The sequence below is a fragment of the Coregonus clupeaformis genome, chromosome 26 (genome assembly GCF_020615455.1).
Source record: "Coregonus clupeaformis isolate EN_2021a chromosome 26, ASM2061545v1, whole genome shotgun sequence".
Classification (NCBI taxonomy): Eukaryota; Metazoa; Chordata; class Actinopteri; order Salmoniformes; family Salmonidae; genus Coregonus; species Coregonus clupeaformis.
The window spans coordinates 20,548,483-20,567,066 of record NC_059217.1 but is presented as its reverse complement, the minus strand read 5'-3'; the positions used below and the strand labels follow the sequence as shown (position 1 = coordinate 20,567,066).

At 48.2% G+C, this 18,584-nt stretch overlaps 1 protein-coding gene across 2 annotated transcripts in view; it reads right to left on the bottom strand.

Annotated features, from left to right (window-relative positions):
* LOC121540302 (neurogenic locus notch homolog protein 2-like) overlaps nt 1-18,584 on the bottom strand; it is a 62,904-nt gene that overhangs the window by 14,949 nt on the left and 29,371 nt on the right. Inside the window, exons 4-30 of one of the 2 annotated variants that reach the window (XM_045207768.1) lie at nt 18,047-18,388; nt 15,446-15,568; nt 15,039-15,272; nt 14,728-14,883; nt 14,438-14,635; nt 14,223-14,336; nt 14,018-14,131; nt 13,651-13,884; nt 11,234-11,344; nt 10,929-11,121; nt 10,667-10,812; nt 10,438-10,551; nt 10,209-10,328; nt 9,951-10,103; nt 9,521-9,749; nt 9,058-9,259; nt 8,816-8,969; nt 8,462-8,646; nt 8,229-8,361; nt 7,828-8,079; nt 7,613-7,725; nt 6,393-6,940; nt 5,399-5,752; nt 5,122-5,264; nt 4,689-4,893; nt 4,314-4,401; nt 23-176 (exon numbers count right to left, since the gene is read on the bottom strand). In XM_045207768.1, coding sequence (XP_045063703.1) covers nt 23-176; nt 4,314-4,401; nt 4,689-4,893; nt 5,122-5,264; nt 5,399-5,752; nt 6,393-6,940; nt 7,613-7,725; nt 7,828-8,079; nt 8,229-8,361; nt 8,462-8,646; nt 8,816-8,969; nt 9,058-9,259; nt 9,521-9,749; nt 9,951-10,103; nt 10,209-10,328; nt 10,438-10,551; nt 10,667-10,812; nt 10,929-11,121; nt 11,234-11,344; nt 13,651-13,884; nt 14,018-14,131; nt 14,223-14,336; nt 14,438-14,635; nt 14,728-14,883; nt 15,039-15,272; nt 15,446-15,568; nt 18,047-18,388 — 5,112 coding nt within the window. The remainder of the gene's footprint in view (nt 1-22; nt 177-4,313; nt 4,402-4,688; nt 4,894-5,121; nt 5,265-5,398; nt 5,753-6,392; nt 6,941-7,612; nt 7,726-7,827; nt 8,080-8,228; nt 8,362-8,461; nt 8,647-8,815; nt 8,970-9,057; nt 9,260-9,520; nt 9,750-9,950; nt 10,104-10,208; nt 10,329-10,437; nt 10,552-10,666; nt 10,813-10,928; nt 11,122-11,233; nt 11,345-13,650; nt 13,885-14,017; nt 14,132-14,222; nt 14,337-14,437; nt 14,636-14,727; nt 14,884-15,038; nt 15,273-15,445; nt 15,569-18,046; nt 18,389-18,584) is intronic. The other variant, XM_041849074.1, reaches the window with a different exon arrangement.

Genomic DNA, 18,584 nt, shown 5'->3' with positions numbered 1-18,584 from the left:
CCTATTCAACCTTAAACTCTACCTGGTCCTTTGACATTGACATCCAGGCAGTCTGCCTCCAGATCAGTCTGTGGTGGAGTGAGAGAGATGTCAGCAGCCTTGTGGTGCTGCAGGGTCCACTCCCGTCTGTCCACTCCTCCATCCACACCCATGGGCAGCAGGGGCTTGTCCTCAGTCTGGGGGAGAGGGAGGCAAAGGAGGGGAGATTTGTAGACACTGACTCAATGCCATTATGTATAGTAGGGTTGTTCCGCCAATTAGGTGCCTTTAGAGTAGTGTAACTTGTCTCAAGAGGTTAAATAAAACCTATCTATGGGTAACAGTGTCATAGTTAGCTTTAAACATTGAACCGCTGTGGTTCACAACAATTCTGATTTCTAAAGGTGGAAGTTGGGAGAGTTTTTGTTCGGGTGGTTCAGTGAAACAATTATAGTTTCTGAGGTGGAAGTTTTGGTGAGGGAGGCCCTGCTCTCTCTTCTTCCAGATGTTTAGTTCATTTCATTCCGATCTCCTCTGCATTATTGTAGCCATTTGCTACAGCCTGTCAACTATGCCTCTGCCTATCCCTGTTCTCTCCTCTCTGCACAGGCTACACAAACGCCTCACACCGCGTGGCTGCTGCCTCTCTAACCTGGTGGTCCCTGCACGCACCCCACACCTGGAGTTCCAGGTCTCAGGCAGCCTCTGGAACTGCCGTTCTGCTGCCAACAAAGCTGACTTCATCCCAGCCTATGCTAACCTCCAGTCCCTCGACTTCCTGGCGCTGACGGAAACATGGATTACCACTGAAAACACTGCTACTCCTACTGCTCTCTCCTCGTCTGACCATGTGTTCTCGCATACCCCGAGAGCATCTGGTCAGAGGGGTGGTGGCACAGGAATCCTCATCTCTCCCAAGTGGACATTCTCAATTTTTCCCCTAACCCACCTGTCTATCTCCTCATTTGAATTCCATGCTGTCACAGTCACTAGCCCATTTAAGCTTAATATCCTTGTCATCTATCGCCCTCCAGGTTCCCTTGGAGAGTTCATCAATGAGCTTGACGCCTTGATAAGTTCCTTTCCTGAGGATGGCTCACCCCTCACAGTTTTGGGGGATTTCAACCTCCCTATGTCCACATTTGACTCATTTCTCTCTGCCTCCTTCTTTCCACTCCTCTCCTCTTTTGACCTCACCCTCTCACCGTCCCCCCCTACTCACAAGGCAGGCAATACGCTTGACCTTATCTTTACTAGATGCTGCTCTTCTACTAATCTCACTGCAACTCCCCTCCATGTCTCCGACCACTACTTTGTTTCCTTTTCTCTCTCGCTCTCCTCCAACACTACTCACTCTGCCCCTACACAGACGGTAATGCGCCGCCGCAACCTTCGCTCTCTCTCTCCCACTACTCTCTCCTCTTCCATCCTATCATCTCTTCCCTCTGCTCAATCCTTCTCCCTCCAATCTCCTGATTCTGCCTCCTCAACCCTCCTCTCCTCCCTTTCTGCATCCTTTGACTCTCTGTGTCCCCTATCCTCCCGGCCGGCTCGGTCCTCCCCTCCAGCTCCGTGGCTTGATGACTCATTGTGAGCTCACAGAACAGAGCTCCGGGCAGCGGAGCGGAAATGGAAGAAAACTAAACTCCCTGCCGACCTGGCATCTTTTCACTCCCTCCTCTCTACATTTTCTTCATCTGTTTCTGCTGCTAAGGCCACTTTCTACCACTCTAAATTCCAAGCATCTGCCTCTAACCCTAGGAAGCTCTTTGCCACATTTTCCTCCCTCCTGAATCCTCCCCCCCCCCTCCTCTCTCTCTGTGGATGACTTCGTCAACCACTTTGAAAAGAAGGTTGACGACATCCGATCCTCGTTTGTTAAGTCTAATGACACTGCTGGTCCTACTCACACTGCCCTACCCTATGCTTTGACTTCTTTCTCCCCTCTCTCTCCAGATAAAATCCTGCGACTTGTGACTGCAGGCCGCCCAACAACCTGCCCGCTTGACCCCATCCCCTCCTCTCTTCTCCAGACCATCTCCGGTGACCTTCTCCCCTACCTCACCTCGCTGATCAACTCATCCTTGACCGCTGGCCATGTCCCTTCCGTCTTCAAGAGAGCGAGAGTTGCTCCCCCTTCTCAAAAAACCAACACTCGATCCCACTGATGTCAACAACTACAGACCAGTATCCCTTCTTTCTTTTCTTTCCAAAACTATTGAGCGTGCCGTCTTTAGCCAACTCTCTTGCTATCTCTCTCAGAATGACCTTCTTGATCCAAACCAGTCAGGTTTCAGGACTGGTCATTCAACTGAGACTGCTCTTCTCTGTGTCACGGAGGCTCTCCGCACTGCTAAAGCTAACTCTCTCTCCTCTGCTCTTGTCCTTCTAGACCTGTCTGCTGCCTTTGATACTGTGAACCATCAGATCCTCCCTCTCCACCCTCTCCGAGCTGGGCATCTCCGGCGCGGCTCACTCCTGGATTGCGTCCTACCTGACCGGTCGCTCCTACCAAGTGGCGTGGCGAGAAGCTGTCTCCGCACCACGTGCTCTCACCACTGGTGTCCCCCAGGGCTCAGTTCTAGGCCCTCTCCTTTTCTCCCCTATACACCAAGTCACTTGGCTCTGTCATATCCTCACATGGCCTCTCCTATCATTGCTACGCTGACGATACACAACTAATCTTCTCCTTTCCCCCTTCTGATAACCAGGTGGCGAATCGCATCTCTGCATGTCTGGCAGACATATCAGTATGGATGACGGATCACCACCTCAAGCTGAACCCTGGCAAGACGGAGCTGCTCTTCCTCCCGGGGAAGGACTGCCCGTTCCATGATCTCGCCATCACGGTTGACAACTCCGTTGTGTCCTCCTCCCAGAGTGCGAAGAGCCTTGGCGTGACCCTGGACAACACCCTGTCGTTCTCCGCTAACATCAAGGCGGTGACCCGCTCCTGCAGGTTCATGCTCTACAACATTCGGAGAGTACGACCCTGCCTTACACAGGAAGCGGCACAGGTCCTAATCCAGGCACTTGTCATCTCCCGTCTGGATTACTGCAACTCGCTGTTGGCTGGCCTCCCTGCCTGTGCCATTAAACCCCTACAACTCATCCAGAACGCCGCAGCCCGTCTGGTGTTCAACCTTCCCAAGTTCTCTCACGTCACCCCCCTCCTCCGCACACTCCACTGGCTTCCAGTTGAAGCTTCGCATCCGTTACAAGACCATGGTGCTTGCCTATGGAGCAGTGAGGGGAACGGCACCTCTGTACCTTCGGGCTCTGATCAGTCCCTACACCCAAACGAGGGCATTGCGTTCATCCACCTCTGGCCTGCTGGCTCCCCTTCCTCTGCGGAAGCATAGTTCCCGCTCAGCCCAGTCAAAACTGTTCGCTGCTCTGGCACCCCAATGGTGGAACAAGCTCCCTCACGACGCCAGGACAGCGGAGTCACTCACCACCTTCCGGAGACATTTGAAACCCCACCTCTTTAAGGAATACCTGGGATAGGATAAAGTAATCCTTCTACCCCCCCCAAAAAAAAATTGTAAAGTGGTTATCCCACTGGCTATAGGGTGAATGCACCAATTTGTGAGTCGCTCTGGATAAGAGCGTCTGCTAAATGACGTAAATGTGCCCTTGAGCAAGGCACTTAACCCTAATTGCTCCTGTAAGTCGCTCTGGATAAGAGCGTCTGCTAAATGACTAAAATGTAAATGTAAATGTAACAGGGTTGACGTGTTATACTCGACTCGCTCAGTTTTCCACCACAAAACACCAGAAAATGGCCAAAAAGAGTACAACCAGCTCACCTGCTTTTACACTATGACATTGACTGTTCAATTTCTCTTTTGAAACAAATATTTAAAAAGGAATAATTTCACCATATTAAAACAAGAGTTCAGTTCACGTAAAAAGGTCGACCTTAAAATGAATCACTTATCACATGAAATAAATAATAATCTGTAGAAATGACTATGTTAAAACAACAAAATAACTAGGGCTTAACAATGTTGGAGAAATGTTGGGGTTAAGTGGGTTAAAATCTTCCTAGAAGTCACAGAGGATGCTTTAAGGGACATGTCAAAATGCTGAATTCTGGCACTTTAGCAAGTCTTTATTCATATTACAAATAAGATTGATTGAATTGTCCATGTAGTCTATATTAAAAGGCACTTCCTTTAATATACAAGGCTTGTATTATTCAATATTTGTGCACAATTTCTACTTAAAATATCAAAGGGATGCAAAAGGTACTCATTTTCTGGAACGACCCAGTAGCTGGTGAGCGTTCTGACCCAAAATGGCTGCCAATAATTGTTCCTCTTCTTGCTCACCCTCGGTTTCTTTGGCGGAGCCTCCTCTTCCATCCACCTCTGGCTCTGGCCTCCGTCCATCATCCCTCCATCCTGGGTCTTGAAGTTCCTGTAGGGAGGAGAGGAAAAATATGTCAGTGTGTGGATCAGGAGAATGAGGCCCTACATTATGGCACACTGGTCAAACATTTGTCTCAGTTCAGTACCATTCTGAACATACTAGAGCATGGTACAGTATAGAGGTACATATTTGTCTTTATTCCCTGTGTAGTGCAGTAATTGAATAAAAAAATTAAATAACAATATTGACCGTATGCAGACCCTGGTCAAATGAAGTGCACTATACAGGGAATAGGGTGTCATTTCAGACGCAACTTCTGTCTTTTCTCCACTCACTTCATGCCGAAGTCGTCCTGGCCCACGGGTTCTCTCCTCTTGTCGTCCTTCTTGGCCAGGAAGCCATCGGGGAGCCAGAGGACACCGTGTTTGCGTTTCCTCTTGGCGGCCATCACGCCCAGCACCAGGATGAGCAGGATGATGACGGCTGCTCCCACAGCCAGGTACAGCAGGAACGGGGGCTTATGGGGTTCCGTAGGGTCACCTGGAGGAGGAGGACACATGGAACTCTTAAGTAGGTGAAGCCATCTGAAATGGGCTCTGCATTCAGAGCATGGAACCAAGAGTCCATTTGGTACCAAAGAACATGATAAGTGGGTTTAATCAGGTCTGTAATCAAATATAATTAAGTGTGTGCTGATGTAACATAACCATTAGGGTGTTTTAAAAGGTGTGTGGGAAATCACACTGGGAAGAAAGGAGAGGGACATACTGTTGACAGAGACCACAGGGTAGGGCAGCGCAGACTTCAGGTACTCGGCAGCAATGAAGGATGCAGCCAGATCTGTGCTGGAGAAGCAGTCCACGGAGCTCTGAGCACACTTACGGTTATCGATCTCCAGGTACACCTTAGACCTGCAGCAAATACAACTTCCATTAGTCTTACTTCTCAACATGGAAGACTATACACACTTCATCTTATCTAGTAGAGAAAGAGAGAAAGACAGCGAAAGGAGACAGACATACAGGATAAATACACATCTCCTTACCCGATAACCTCCTTGTCTAGCTCCCGTTTGCCTCTACGCTTCATCGTAGAAGGCTGTCCTTCATTGGCGTTGTCTTGCTCCAGGCCGTAGTACGGATACACCATAGGTTTCTGCTGAGCGTCCATTTTGACCCGGAGGTTGGTATGCAGCAGGGTTCCCAGGGAGCGCAGGAAGCCTCTCACGTCTCCCAGCAGCTCCTCAGGCTGCAGTAACACTACGATCACCAGCGTGCCGTCAGCGACCTTAGCAGGGGTGTCCCCAGAGCAGTCCAGGCCGTCCCAGACACATGCCTTCGTGTTACAGCTCTTGTCACAGATCTTGTTGGCATAGTGGTCCGCACAGTAGTTATCATATCTGTATATATGACAAGGGAGGGTTAGGGAATTCAGAAGACTCTTGGTGTTCCTATTGACATTTTAATGTAATTAATAAGACATACACACTGAGTGTACAAAACATTAAGAGCACCTGCTCTTTCCATGACATAGACTGACTATGTGAATCCAGGTGAAAGCTATGATCCTTTATTGGTGTCACTTGTAAAATCCACTTCAACAGGTTAAAAAAGTATTTTTAAGCCTTGAGACATGGATTGCGTATGTGTGCCATTCAGAGGGTGAATGGACAAGACAAATAATGGAAGTGCCTTTGAAATGGGTATGGTAGGTGCCAGGGCACACCAGTTTGTGTCAAGAACTGCAACACTGCTGGGTTTTTCACGCTTAACAGTTTCCTGTGTGTATCAAGAATGGTCCACCACCCAAAGGACATCCAGCCAACTTGACACAACTGTGGGAAGCATTGGAGTCAACATGGGCCAGCATCCCTGTGGAACGCTTTCGACACCTTGTAGTCCATGCCCCAATGAATTGAGGCTTTTCTAAGGGCAAAAGGGGGGGTGCAACTCAATATTAGGAACATGTACTTAATGTTTTGTACACTCTGTGTATATGTGTATCGATGTGTTTATGTTGTTACCAACTCTTGTACCTACTTGCAGTAAGACTGTGCGCTCTCCTGACACTCAAAGCTGTCGAAGAGGCAGCCAGAGTTGTCACACTCGGGGTCACAGCGGCCGTTGCGGAACAGCTCCCAGCAGGGCACAGGGGCGGTGCAGTTGACCCATGGCCGGTGCCAATGTAGAGAACAGTCCCCTCCGTCCCATTGGCACTCATGGCTGTTGCACTGCGGGTCACACACCTTATCCCCGGAATGCTGCTCACACTCTACGTAGGGGCAGGAGGCGGGGGTGCGGGGGGACGGACCGAAGATGACATTCTCACAGTGCCTGCCTGAGAAGTGGGATGGGCAGTGACAGCTGTACTGGTAGGGGTCGTTTAGGTCCTTCATACAGTTGCCTCCGTTCAGACAGGGCTGGTTCTGGCAGCCCTGGACGGTCTCGCAGTGCGGCCCACTGAAGCCTGGCTGGCAACGGCAGTGTGGACGACCACCCTGAGACTCCTGGCAGTGCCCGCCGTTCTTGCAACGCAGCTTGGCACAGTTGTAGCCCTCCACCTCTCCACAGTTGAAGCCAGTGAAGCCCTAAGCAAGGGGACGGGACAGAGTGGGCGTCAGACATGTGAACAGACCGGCTAGACAAATACTTGTGGTCTCGGATTTACATTTATAACGTGCATTGTTAACATGCATTCCTGCAGTTGACTAGTAATAAAACCTGTGAGAATCTATTAAGTTTGGTCTCTCCCTGGAACACTGCTGTTCTCAGTCATACCTGACCTGTGTTGTTTCACCCTCTGAAGCAAGCGTGAGAATAAGCAGAAGGAGAAGGGTTAGTGGTTTGGAAAACAAGCCAGCAGGGCAGGGTTTCCCAAACTCGGTCCTCGGGACCCCAAAAGGTGCACAATTTGGTTTTTTCCTTAGCACTACACAGCTGATTCAAATGATCAAAGCTGGATGTTTAGTTGATTATTTGAATCAGCTGTGTAGTACTAGGGCAAAACGTGCACCTCTTGGGGTCCCAAGGACTGAGTTTGGGGCACCCCGCAGTAGGGAAAGAATACACTCAGCCACTCACTCCAGATCTACATTAGAGGTAAATACAATTTTATACAGCACAATTCAATTTCAATGCAGCTGGAAATCCATTCAAAACAAAGGGAGAAATATCAGCAAGTTGGCACATGGAGTACTTAGTAACACAGCAGTCTGGCAGTTGGAAAACAAACATTGAAAAGGTAACGTTATATGACTTACTGGTTGACAGATGCATGTGTATCCATGTACTGAGCTCATGTTCATGGAGCAGGTGCCACTGTTATGGCACGGCTTCGACTGGCACAGGTCCACCATGGACTCACAGTGGCGTCCTAGGACAGACAGAGAGAGATGTCATGTTATACAGCATGAATATGGGGTAAGCTAGGTAACTTGATGTGTTCTAACATATACAGAGTGGTGTAGCACTCTACCTGTGTAGCCCAGGCGACAGCGGCACTGGTAGTCATTGGCCAGCTGCACACAGTCCAGGCTACCAGGAGAGTGGCAGGGTCCAGAGAGACACTCGTTGACGTCCCCCTCACAGTGCTCCCCAGCGAAGCCAGGGGGGCAGGAGCAGGTGTAGCGGCCCACTCCGTCCACACACTGGCCCCCGTTCAGACAGCGAGGCCCCCAGGAGCCACGCTTGGGAGCACAGTCGTCCACATTCACCTCACACTGAACACCTACAGAGAGAGAGAGAGAGAGGAGAGAGAGGAGAGGGGAGGGAAGACTATCAGTTCCGAGGTCAGAATTATAGTTGTACATTATGCAAAAACCAATTAGCCAGAAAGAGATAGATAAAGCATGAGAGAATCTTCCGGTATCTGCTTACCATGTGTGCCAGGTGGGCAGGCGCAGGAGAAGTGGTTGATGAGGTTGATGCAGGTTCCTCCGTGGTGACAAGGATTAGAGTGACACTCATCCACGTCATATTCACAGTTCACCCCCTGGTAGCCAGCCTTGCACTGGAACAGAAAAATACATTGTTAGATGTTTCCCTGGGTGCAGTACAGTAAGTGCAATACTTAGATCCCACACACAGACACACAGTCATACACAACTTACCATACACTCATATGTGCCCTGGTAGTCCATGCAGGTGGCCCCGTTGCGGCAGGGGTTGGAAAGGCACTCGTCCACCATCTCGTTACAGTAGCTGCCTGTGTAACCAGGCAGGCACTGACACTGGTGGGCATTACCCACGTCCACGCAGCGACCCGAGTGCTTACACACTAACTCCACTTGGATACCTGACCGAGAAAAAGACACATACAAAGACACGTTAACCAGAGACGCATTATGTGTAAGATATCTTCATCAAATGGTCATTATCTTTACCCATATAAGTTCCATATTTCACTTGTGACAGACAGGTGGCTGAATGAAAGAAATTGTACTATAGAGGCAGTGCCTGCTCACCGTTCCGAGCAGCATAGTCCTGACATGACATGTTGGGGACATCACAGTACATGCCAGTCCAGCCCACAGGACAGTGACACAACCAGGTGGTCTCTGACTGGGAACAGGACCCTCCATTCTGGCACAGTGGCTGGCTACACAGGTTCACAAAGTTCTGCAAGGAGAGAAAAGTGAGTATAAAATGTTAGCATTGATTTTCAAACGAAGAACCAGACAAGAGCCATATTACACACGCACTCTACCTGGCAGTTCTGTCCATTGTAGCCTACAGGGCAGGTGCAGTGGTAGGAGCCCAGGCCATCAGTGCAGGTTCCTCCGTTCTTACAGGGCTGAGAGTCACACTCATTCTGCTCATACTGACAGAAGGTCCCGTAGAAACCAGGACGACAACGACACGAGAAGGTGTTGATGTCATCAACACAGGTCCCGTTATTCAGACAGGAACTAGAGGGAAGAAGAGGAAGGGAGAAACAAATTGAGGGAGAGAGACAGAAAGATGTGGTCATGCATGATGGTTGAACAGACGTAGGTAAATTGGAAGTCCTTGTGTGTTGCAAAGGAAATTAATTGTCAATACATTTTCTATACATCTAAATGTGTCCCAATCCACATATAAAAAATGAAACTCATTGAAAAATAATTGAGTGCATCTCAACTTTAAACCCTTTAACATAGTGACTACAGTTACAGTCCTTTGTAACCCACCTCTCAGTGCATTCTGGGATGTTGTGTTCACAGAGGATTCCGTCGAAACCTGGTCGGCACACACAGACAAAGCTGTTGACGTAGTCCCGGCACACAGCTCCATTCCGGCACGGCTGACTGGCACACTCATCCACTTCTGCCTCACAGTGCTCACCACCAAACCCTGGCCGGCAGTCACAGGAGAACCCTCCCACTTCGTCCACACAGGAACCGCCGTTCAGACACGGGTCTGAGATGGAGAGAGAGACAGAGGGAGAGACACACAAAAAGAAAGGGTTAGAGTCAGACAAGAAGAAGTTTAAAAGACCCAGAGTAGTAACTAACTACAGAGATGAGAGTGTACAAGGTGCTCATGGAGAGTACCCAATATGCAGTAGTATATGTGTTATTTGTACGATTTAGAGTAAGAGAGAGGTGTGTGATAACTCACTGGGGGAGCAGTCATCAATGTTGGTTTGGCAGTTGAGGCCGCTGTAGCCTGGTTGACACTTGCACACGTAGCTACCCTGGCTGTTGATGCAACGGGCCCTGTTCTGACACGGGTTCTTCCTGCACTCATCCACATCCTCAGTGCAGCGGAAGCCTATTCACAAACATACCATTTTAATTAACATCAATGCAATGACTGAATGGTAGAAAATCTCCCCCAACACACACAAACCTTTTCTCTCTTTCTATGAATACTCACCTTGCCAGCCGCTGGGACATTTACAGGTGTAAGAGGTGTAGTCTGGGGTTGGCTGACACACACCTCCCCTCTCACATGGATGAGACGCACAGGGAACCAACTCCTCCTCACAGTGTTTTCCTGTGGACGCACATAGAAATATTGGTAATATCCAAAATGCCCACGATACAATCAACTCAGCTCCACCAGAGGGTCCTGGGTAGTACAGTAGTGTGGATGGTGTTGTTACCGGAGTACGGAGGATCACACTGGCAGCTGTAGCTGTTGACTCCGTCCACACAGGTACCATGGTTCTCACACGGGTTTGATGCACACTCATCTATGTTGACTTCGCAGTTCACACCTGAGGGGAGAGGGACGTTTTTAACTAAAATGGTGAACAGAAAAACACGTGTATCTTCTAGGTACTGCAGTTTAATGGGATATGAATAAAGGATAAATAAAACCTTGATTCAGACCTGTGAATCCGGGGCGACACTGGCAAGAGTATCCGTTGAGTCTGTCCACACAGGTGCCACTGTGCTGGCAGGGGCTGGACTGGCACTCATCCTTCTCCTGGTCACAGTGTTGCCCCACCCAGCCAGACTCACACTCACAGTGGTACCTACATACAGACCAGTGGAGGGGTAGGAAAAAATATTATTTTACATGAAGTACGCAACTCAAGAAAGAGAGAGATAGATAGATAGATAGCGAGAGAAAGGGTGAGGAGAGGCGTACCCGCTCTGCTGCTCTACACAGTCTCCGTGTACACAGGGCTGGGGAGCACAGTGGTCGGTGCCAGAGTGGCACAGGGGGCCGTGGGTGCCAGGGGGGCACTGGCAGATGAAGCCGTTTACCTTGTCCACACACGTACCCCCACTCATACACGGGCTGGAATTACACTCATGGATGTCCACGTTACATTTTGCACCTGTGAGAGAAGGAATTCAGAAAGTTAGTTATTTCATTCACTGGAAAAATCAGGCTGTCATTAAGATGGAGATCTGAATAGTTGAGAGGGAGAAGAGTGTGTGTGTGTTTACCTGTGTATCCTGGAGCACAGACACACTTGTACTTGTTGATCCCGTCCTGGCACTCTCCATATTCACAGGGGTTACTGGCGCAGTCATCAACATTGATCTCACAGTTCACCCCTGGGAAGAAAACCAGAAGACAAACCATATAGCTTTGAGTCTAACGTAAGAAAGGAGGGAAGCATTACACAAAGGAAGATGCAGTTCCAATGGACTCCACCGGGGGGAGCTGTGGACTAGCTAACAGTGCTTAACAGGTATGTTCCAAAGAAAACTAAGTGAGTGAAAGTGTGTGACCTAAGCTAGCTAACTGGCTGGCTGTCTGTGTCTGTCTCGGTGTGTGTGTGTGTGTGTGTGTAGCACCAGTGCGCTGGCCGAATGGCCTGAATAGATTTGGTAGATAGTTTTACATTGTTTTGACGTCCCCACATAATTGGAAGAGGATGTGTAAACTAACACAGCCTATTAGCTAGAAAGGTACCTCCAAACACGTTTTCGCTAAGAGCAGCTATTTAGATATTTAAACAAAGGTTAGCCATGTGTTGGCAAAAATGTATGTCTAAGTCAAGAGAGCTAACCAGCAGCACTTGTCGCAAAGGTAGCCTATGTCCAATACAATAAAATGTTATTTGTCAAATGCGCCAAATACAGTGGGTGTAGACTTTACTCCAGTGATACAGTCAAGTACTCCAGTGAGTGTAATTTGTTGAGAAATAAAGTCATTAGAAATAAGATTCATCTCTTTTCTACTGTAGGTACTGTATGTAATTCAATTAGTTTATTCCATTGTTGCTAGCGATATTTATAAAACATTTTAAATAAACATGTTTTTCACTATTTTTTTTAGAATGCAGACCCCCCCTGCAGTGCAGACCCCCGGTTGAATACCCCTGCTCTATCCATCGCTTTTGGCATTTTTGATGCTCCCTGACTGTCTAGCTTTTGTTTCGATGACTGTTCGCAAATTGTACAGAGTGAAGGGACTATAAATGTAGGTACACTACATTACCAAAAGTATGTGGACACCTGCTCGTTGAACATCTCATTCCAAAATCATGGGCATTAATATGGAGTTGGTCCCCCCTTTGCTGCTATAACAGCCTCCACTCTTCTGGGAAGGTTTTCCACTAGATGTTGGAACATTGCTGCAGGGACTTGCTTCCATTCAGCCACAAGAGCATTAGTGAGGTCAGGCGCTGATGTTGGGCGATTAGGCCTGGCTCACAGTCGGCGTTCCAATTCATCCCAACGGTGTTGGATGGGGTTGAGGTCAGGGCTCTGTGCAGGCCAGTCAAGTTCTTCCACACCAATCGACAAACCATTTCTGCATGGACCTTGCTTTGTGCACAGGAGCATTGTCATGCTGAAACAGGAAAGGGCCTTCCCTAAACTGTTGCTACAAAGTTGGAAGCACAGAATCATCTAGAATGTCATTGTATGCTGTAGCGTTAAGATGTTCCTTCCCTGGAACTAAGGGGTTTAGCCCGACCCATGAAAAACAGCCCCAGACCATTATTCCTCCTCCATCAAACTTTACAGTTGGCACTATGCATTTGGGCAGGTAGCATTCTCCTGGCATCCGCCGAAGCCAAATTTGTCCATCGGACTGCCAGATGGTGAAGCGTGATTCATCACTCCAGAGAACGTGTTTCCACTGCTCCAGAGTCCAATGGTGGCAAGCTTTACACCACTCTAGCTGACGCTTGGCATTGCGCATGGTGATCTTAGGCAAGCGTGCGGCTGCGCGGCCATGGAAACCCATTTCATGAAACTCCTGACGAACAGTTCTTGTGCTGACGTTGCAGTTTGGAACTCGGTAGTGAGTGTTGCAACCGAAGACAGGCAATTTTTACGTGAGCTTGTGTGGCCTACCACTTCACGGCTGAGCCGTAGTTGCTCCTAGACGTTTCCACTTCACAATAACAGCACATAAAGTTGACCGGGGCAGCTCTAGCAGGGCAGAAATCTGACGAATTGACTTGTTGGGAAGGTGGCATCCTATGACGGTGCCACATTGAAAGTCACTGAGCTCTTCAGTATGGGCCATTCTACTGCCAATGTTTGTCTGTGGAGATTGCATAGCTGTGTGCTCGATTTTATACACCTGTCAGCAACGGGTGTGGCTGAAAAAGCCTTAATCCACTAATTTTAAGGGGTGTCCACATACTTTTGTATATATAGTGTACATTAGAATTTCTACACAGTTTCAATTTGGTTTTAGTCATTTCAATGTCGTTCAAGATCGTTTCTCCCTATTCTTTTTTCCTTCATATTTTTGGGAGTGTCAGCAACGGTTTAGCAGCTGTAAGTTTATTTTTCTGTTTGTCCAAACATTCTGTTGTTGCACTGCTTTCCCCTTATTACGAACGTTTTTGTTCCGCAAAAATAAAATGAAAATATTCCACCAATTCTCTGTCTCTGCTCACCCGAGGTGCCAGGCAGACAGTTGCACTGGTACTTGTTGACCAGGTCGATGCAGCGTCCACGGTTCTGGCAGGGGTTGCTGTAGCACTCCATGACCTGGACGTTGCAGATGGAGCCGGTGTAGCCCGGGTCACAGTCACAGGAGAAGGTGGCGATGCCGTCACGACACACCCCGTGGTGACAGGGCTCCGGGTCACAGTCATCTATGTTCTCCTTACACAACGGCCCTGAGAAGCCTGGGGAGAGAAACCAAACATTGAGTAACAGTTCAAGATTCCCTGTATTAATGCTTTAGTTTAGACATCATGGTTTTAAAAATGCGAGAAAGGTATGTAAATGAAAGTTGAGATGGTTAAGGCTGTCTAGTACCTTCAGCACATTCACACTCGTAGCCGTTGGGACGGTCGATACACTTGGCCCCGTTGAGGCATGGTGTGCTGGAACACTCGTCAATGTCGATCTGACACATCTCCCCACTGAATCCTAAGGGACAGAACCCAGCTTCAAATAATGTAGCTACAAACCTTCCGAAACCCTATGAGAAATGAATTTGATTACAAAAGGGCAGACAAACCTAGAGGGCACTGGCAGACGTAACGTTTGACTTGATCTAGACAGGTCCCTTGGTTCAGACATGGAGAGCTTGCACACTCATTGATGTCAATCTCACAGTGTGTTCCCTCAAATCCTGGAAACAGAGCGAGCCAGAATATTACACAACAGTACTCTGTATGTGTGTGTGGGCGCGCGCGTGAGAAATAGAGATAGGGATTCACTGATCACACACACCTTCCATACAGATGCAGCTGTAGTCTCCTATGCGGTCCAGACAGGTGCCGTCGTTCTGGCAAGGGCTGGACACACACTCATTGATGTCTGTCTCACAGCGCGGCCCACCATAACCTCTTGCACAGTTACATGTGAACGAGCCGTCTGTGTTCACACACAATCCTCCGTGCTCACAGGGGTTTGGACCTGAGGGGAAACCTGAGAGAGGTTAGTTAGACAGAACTATAAAGGAGTAACGAAAGTACCAAAGGGAAAGGAAGGATATTTCTTAAAGAATAGTCCCTCCTCACCTATGATGCACTCGTTGATGTCGTCATTGCAGGTGCTTCCTATGTAGCCGGGGGCACAGTTGCAGTTGAACATGCCGTTGATGGGGTTGGTGTCGCACTGCGCCCCGTCCCGGCACGGGCTACTGATGCAGGCATCGTTCACGTGGCACAGCAAACCTGGCAAGGAATATTCAACAGTCAGTCAGTCTGTGTGTTTTCTGTGCTTATAGATTCCCCTTGGGGATTAATAGACTATTTCTATTTATCCATCAGTCTGTCCATAAGAGATATCTGTATATATATCTATACTGTAGACAGGCTTTGTCCCCCACCAGTTTTTCCATAGGGGCAGACACAAAGGAAGGATGCCACACGGTCGATACAGGTGGAGCCCTTGGTGCAGGCAGCCGTAGCACAGTCATCTATGTTCTCAGAGCAGTCCAGGCCACTCCAGCCGTTGACACACACACAGGTGTAGCTGCCCTGGATGTTGCTGCAGGTACCCCCGTTCTGACATGTGTTGGGCTGCAGGCGACACTCATCCACATCCTCGGTACAGAACTGACCTGTAGGGGGTTGGGGGAAGACAGTTGGACATTCAAGACTAGAGAATAAAAAACTCCCCCAATTTGGACACAGAGAGAAACCACAGACAAACCAAGAAACACAGACACTGAACGAAAAAAGAAAAAAAGCCAACCAGACAGACACAAAACCATGGACTATTCTTTATCCTTACCAGTCCATTCCGGGGGGCATTGGCAGTTGTAGGTATTGACACCGTCCATGCAGGTCCCTCCATTTTGGCAGTGATGGTCGGGGCAGTCGTCAATGTTGTTCTCACAGTTAGTCCCATTGAAGCCTGCCATGAGAGAGAGACAAAGATAACAATGATACTTATGCTAATTACACAACATGAAAGCCCGAACCATGAAAAACAGCCCCAGACCATTATTCCTCCTCCACCAAACTTTACAGTTGGCACCAATGTTCCTTCTTAGCTGCGCGCACGCACGCAGTAGCCCCAAGACTGCAGCACAACTCCCCCGGGATTGCAGCGCAGAATATCAGCCCACGGAGAGAAGCACAAGATTGAACTTCACTCAACTTTCTAGAGCAGTGGTCACAAACTGGTCGATCGCCATCGACTGGACGATCTCCAAGGCTTTCCTAGTCGATCGTCAAACATTTCTGTAAAAAACCCAACAATAAAGCCTTGTGTTCCAATTTTTTGGCGGTAGGTGCACCCGATTCAGCTGCCCTGCACACCGGGTAGGCAACTGTTGCCATTATGAACCATTTATTGTGTCCGAAGGTACAAATAAAGTGCACTATAGGCCTTCCTCTCGCCAATTTCGATGGCTCAGATTACCGTGTCTGCAGTAATGTAGCAGGCATAAAAGAAAGCTACAGAAAAGTTGATACTGTGAGACTAGAGAGAGACTGTCAACAAATACTGCAAAGAGCTGCTGTTTTTATGAGTGAGTTCATGTTTAAGTTCTTACTCAGCACTGTGAACACTTTGTATTCAACACTTTTATAAGCCATAAAATGCACGTTCTTCCTATTTCCACTCAGCGCTACAACAAGCACTGAAGCAGTAATGAATGAGTAGGAAAGTGTATCTATAGGGTTGTTATTGTTAGCGGCTTGGGTCTTTTTTAATGTCGAGGAATATTTCACTTTCTCTGTTCATAGGCGTAACAACATGAATTTGTGCATGAGGCACAAATAATGCGGTGCGACTCGAGTTTTGTCATCAGTTGGAAGATGGTGTCCCTTTTTGGTCAGTGTCAGTGGAGGAAAGGGAGAGCGGAGACTGACCATCAGATGCAGGCATCATCAGCCCAGTTAAATAAAAATAAAAAGTTAATTATTTAAATGTATGCTCACTCAGCTATGTCTCAAAAGTAATACAACAACTTATCTATTACCAGTGTGATCATTTAGCCTACCTCAAATTTTGAAATATATATATTTTTAAATGGCCAGAACAACGCATTGTCAGGGCAATTCAAGCAAAGCCAGTATGCAGTGATAATGTATTGGGCCTATAGCTTACTGCACAAACCTCATTGCTACAGTACTGTTTTTAATTGGTCAATGTTGCATAGGCTTACGTTTTTTAAGGCATGTTAAAAACAAATCTGAGCGGTAGAGCTCAGCTTGCATTTTGACCCAAAGTGATCTTGACTCAGAAAAGGTTGGTGACCACTGTTCTAGAGTTTTCCCTGTTAACACGATCAACGTTTCCCTTTACTGTGGCAATTGTGATCGAATCAACGATATATTAGTCACTTTCAATGCAACTTACCGAACTAAGTTAAAGTTTGCGCTCAACAGACCTGAAATTTGCTCAGTAGCAAAATAATGTTGAGGGAACATTGGTTGGCACCATGCAGTCGGGCAGGTAGCATTCTCCTGGCATTCGCCAAACCCAGATTCGTCTGTCGGACTGCCAGATGGTGAAGCGTGATTCATCACTCAAGAGAACGTGTTTCCACTGCTCCCGAGTCCAATGGCGGTGAGCTTTACACCACTCCAGCCAACGCTTGGCATTGTACATGGTGATCGTAGGCTTGTGTGCGGCTGCTTGGCCATGGAAACCCATTTCATGAAGCTCCTGACAAACAGTAATTGTACTGACGTTGCTTCCAGAGGCAGTTTGGAACTCATTAGTGAGTGTTGCAACCGAGGACAGACGATTTTTACACGCGCCGCGCTTCAGCACTCGGCAGTCCTGTTCTGTGAGCTTGTGAGGCCTACCACTTCGTGGCTGAGCCATTGTTCCTCTTAGACGTTTCCACTTCACAATAACAGCACTTACAGTTGACCGGGGCAGCTCTAGCAGGGCAGGCATTTTATAAACTGAATTGTTGGAAAGGTGGCATCCTATGATGGTGCCACGTTGAAAGTCACTGAGCTCTTCAGTAAGGCCATTCTACTGCCAATGTTTGTCTATGGAGATTGTATGGCTGTGTGCTCACTTGTATACACCTGTCAGCAACGGGTGTGGCTGAAATAGCCGAATCCACAAATTTGAAGGGGTCTCCACATACTTTTGTATATATAGTGTATTTCACTACTATCAATCTTGCTGGCAATCTCTGTCATATAATGTATCAGTTATCATAGTAATGACAAGTTATACTGTAAACAGATAACATGGGCTAGGGTTGACAGTTGATTGTTGTGCCCACAAAGCTCCATTGGGTGTTAGCGCCAGTAGGATTCTAGTGTTTGGACGGCAAACATTAATTGCAACAATAAGCTGCATTCACACAGGCCTCACTATGCCTTTCTCCATCTTTCTTTATTTCCTTCCCTCTCTCTCTCTTACCTGGCAGGCAGTGGCACCAGTAGCTGGTCTCAGAGGTTGGGCGACATGTGCCCCCGTTGAGGCAGGGCGAGGGGGAGCAGGGGATGTAGGGGGTCTCACATTGGCGGCCAGTGAACCCGGGGGCGCAGTTACACCTGTAGGAGCCAGGGGTGTTGACACACACCCCTTCGTTCTGACACACCGGGGTGGAGGCAGCACACTCATCAGTGTCGTTGAGGCAGCGGGGACCCCAGTAGCCTGGAGGACAGGTACAGCTGAACTTTCCCCCAGACAGAGAGCTGCAGGTGCCTCCGTTAGCACAGGGTCCTGACAGACAGCTGTCCTCACGATTACAGCGCATGCCTGGACACACAGGGAGAGAGGCAGTGGAAAAATAGATGAGTGGGCTAAGGTTATTTAACAGAGAAATAGAGGAAACAGTGAGGAAGGAGATACCTAGTCAGTCAGGGATTTAAACCAGCAACCTTTCGGTCACTGGCCCAACGCTCTTAACCGCTAGGCTACAGTGCCTCATGTCCTTGGTTACTTATCATGGCCA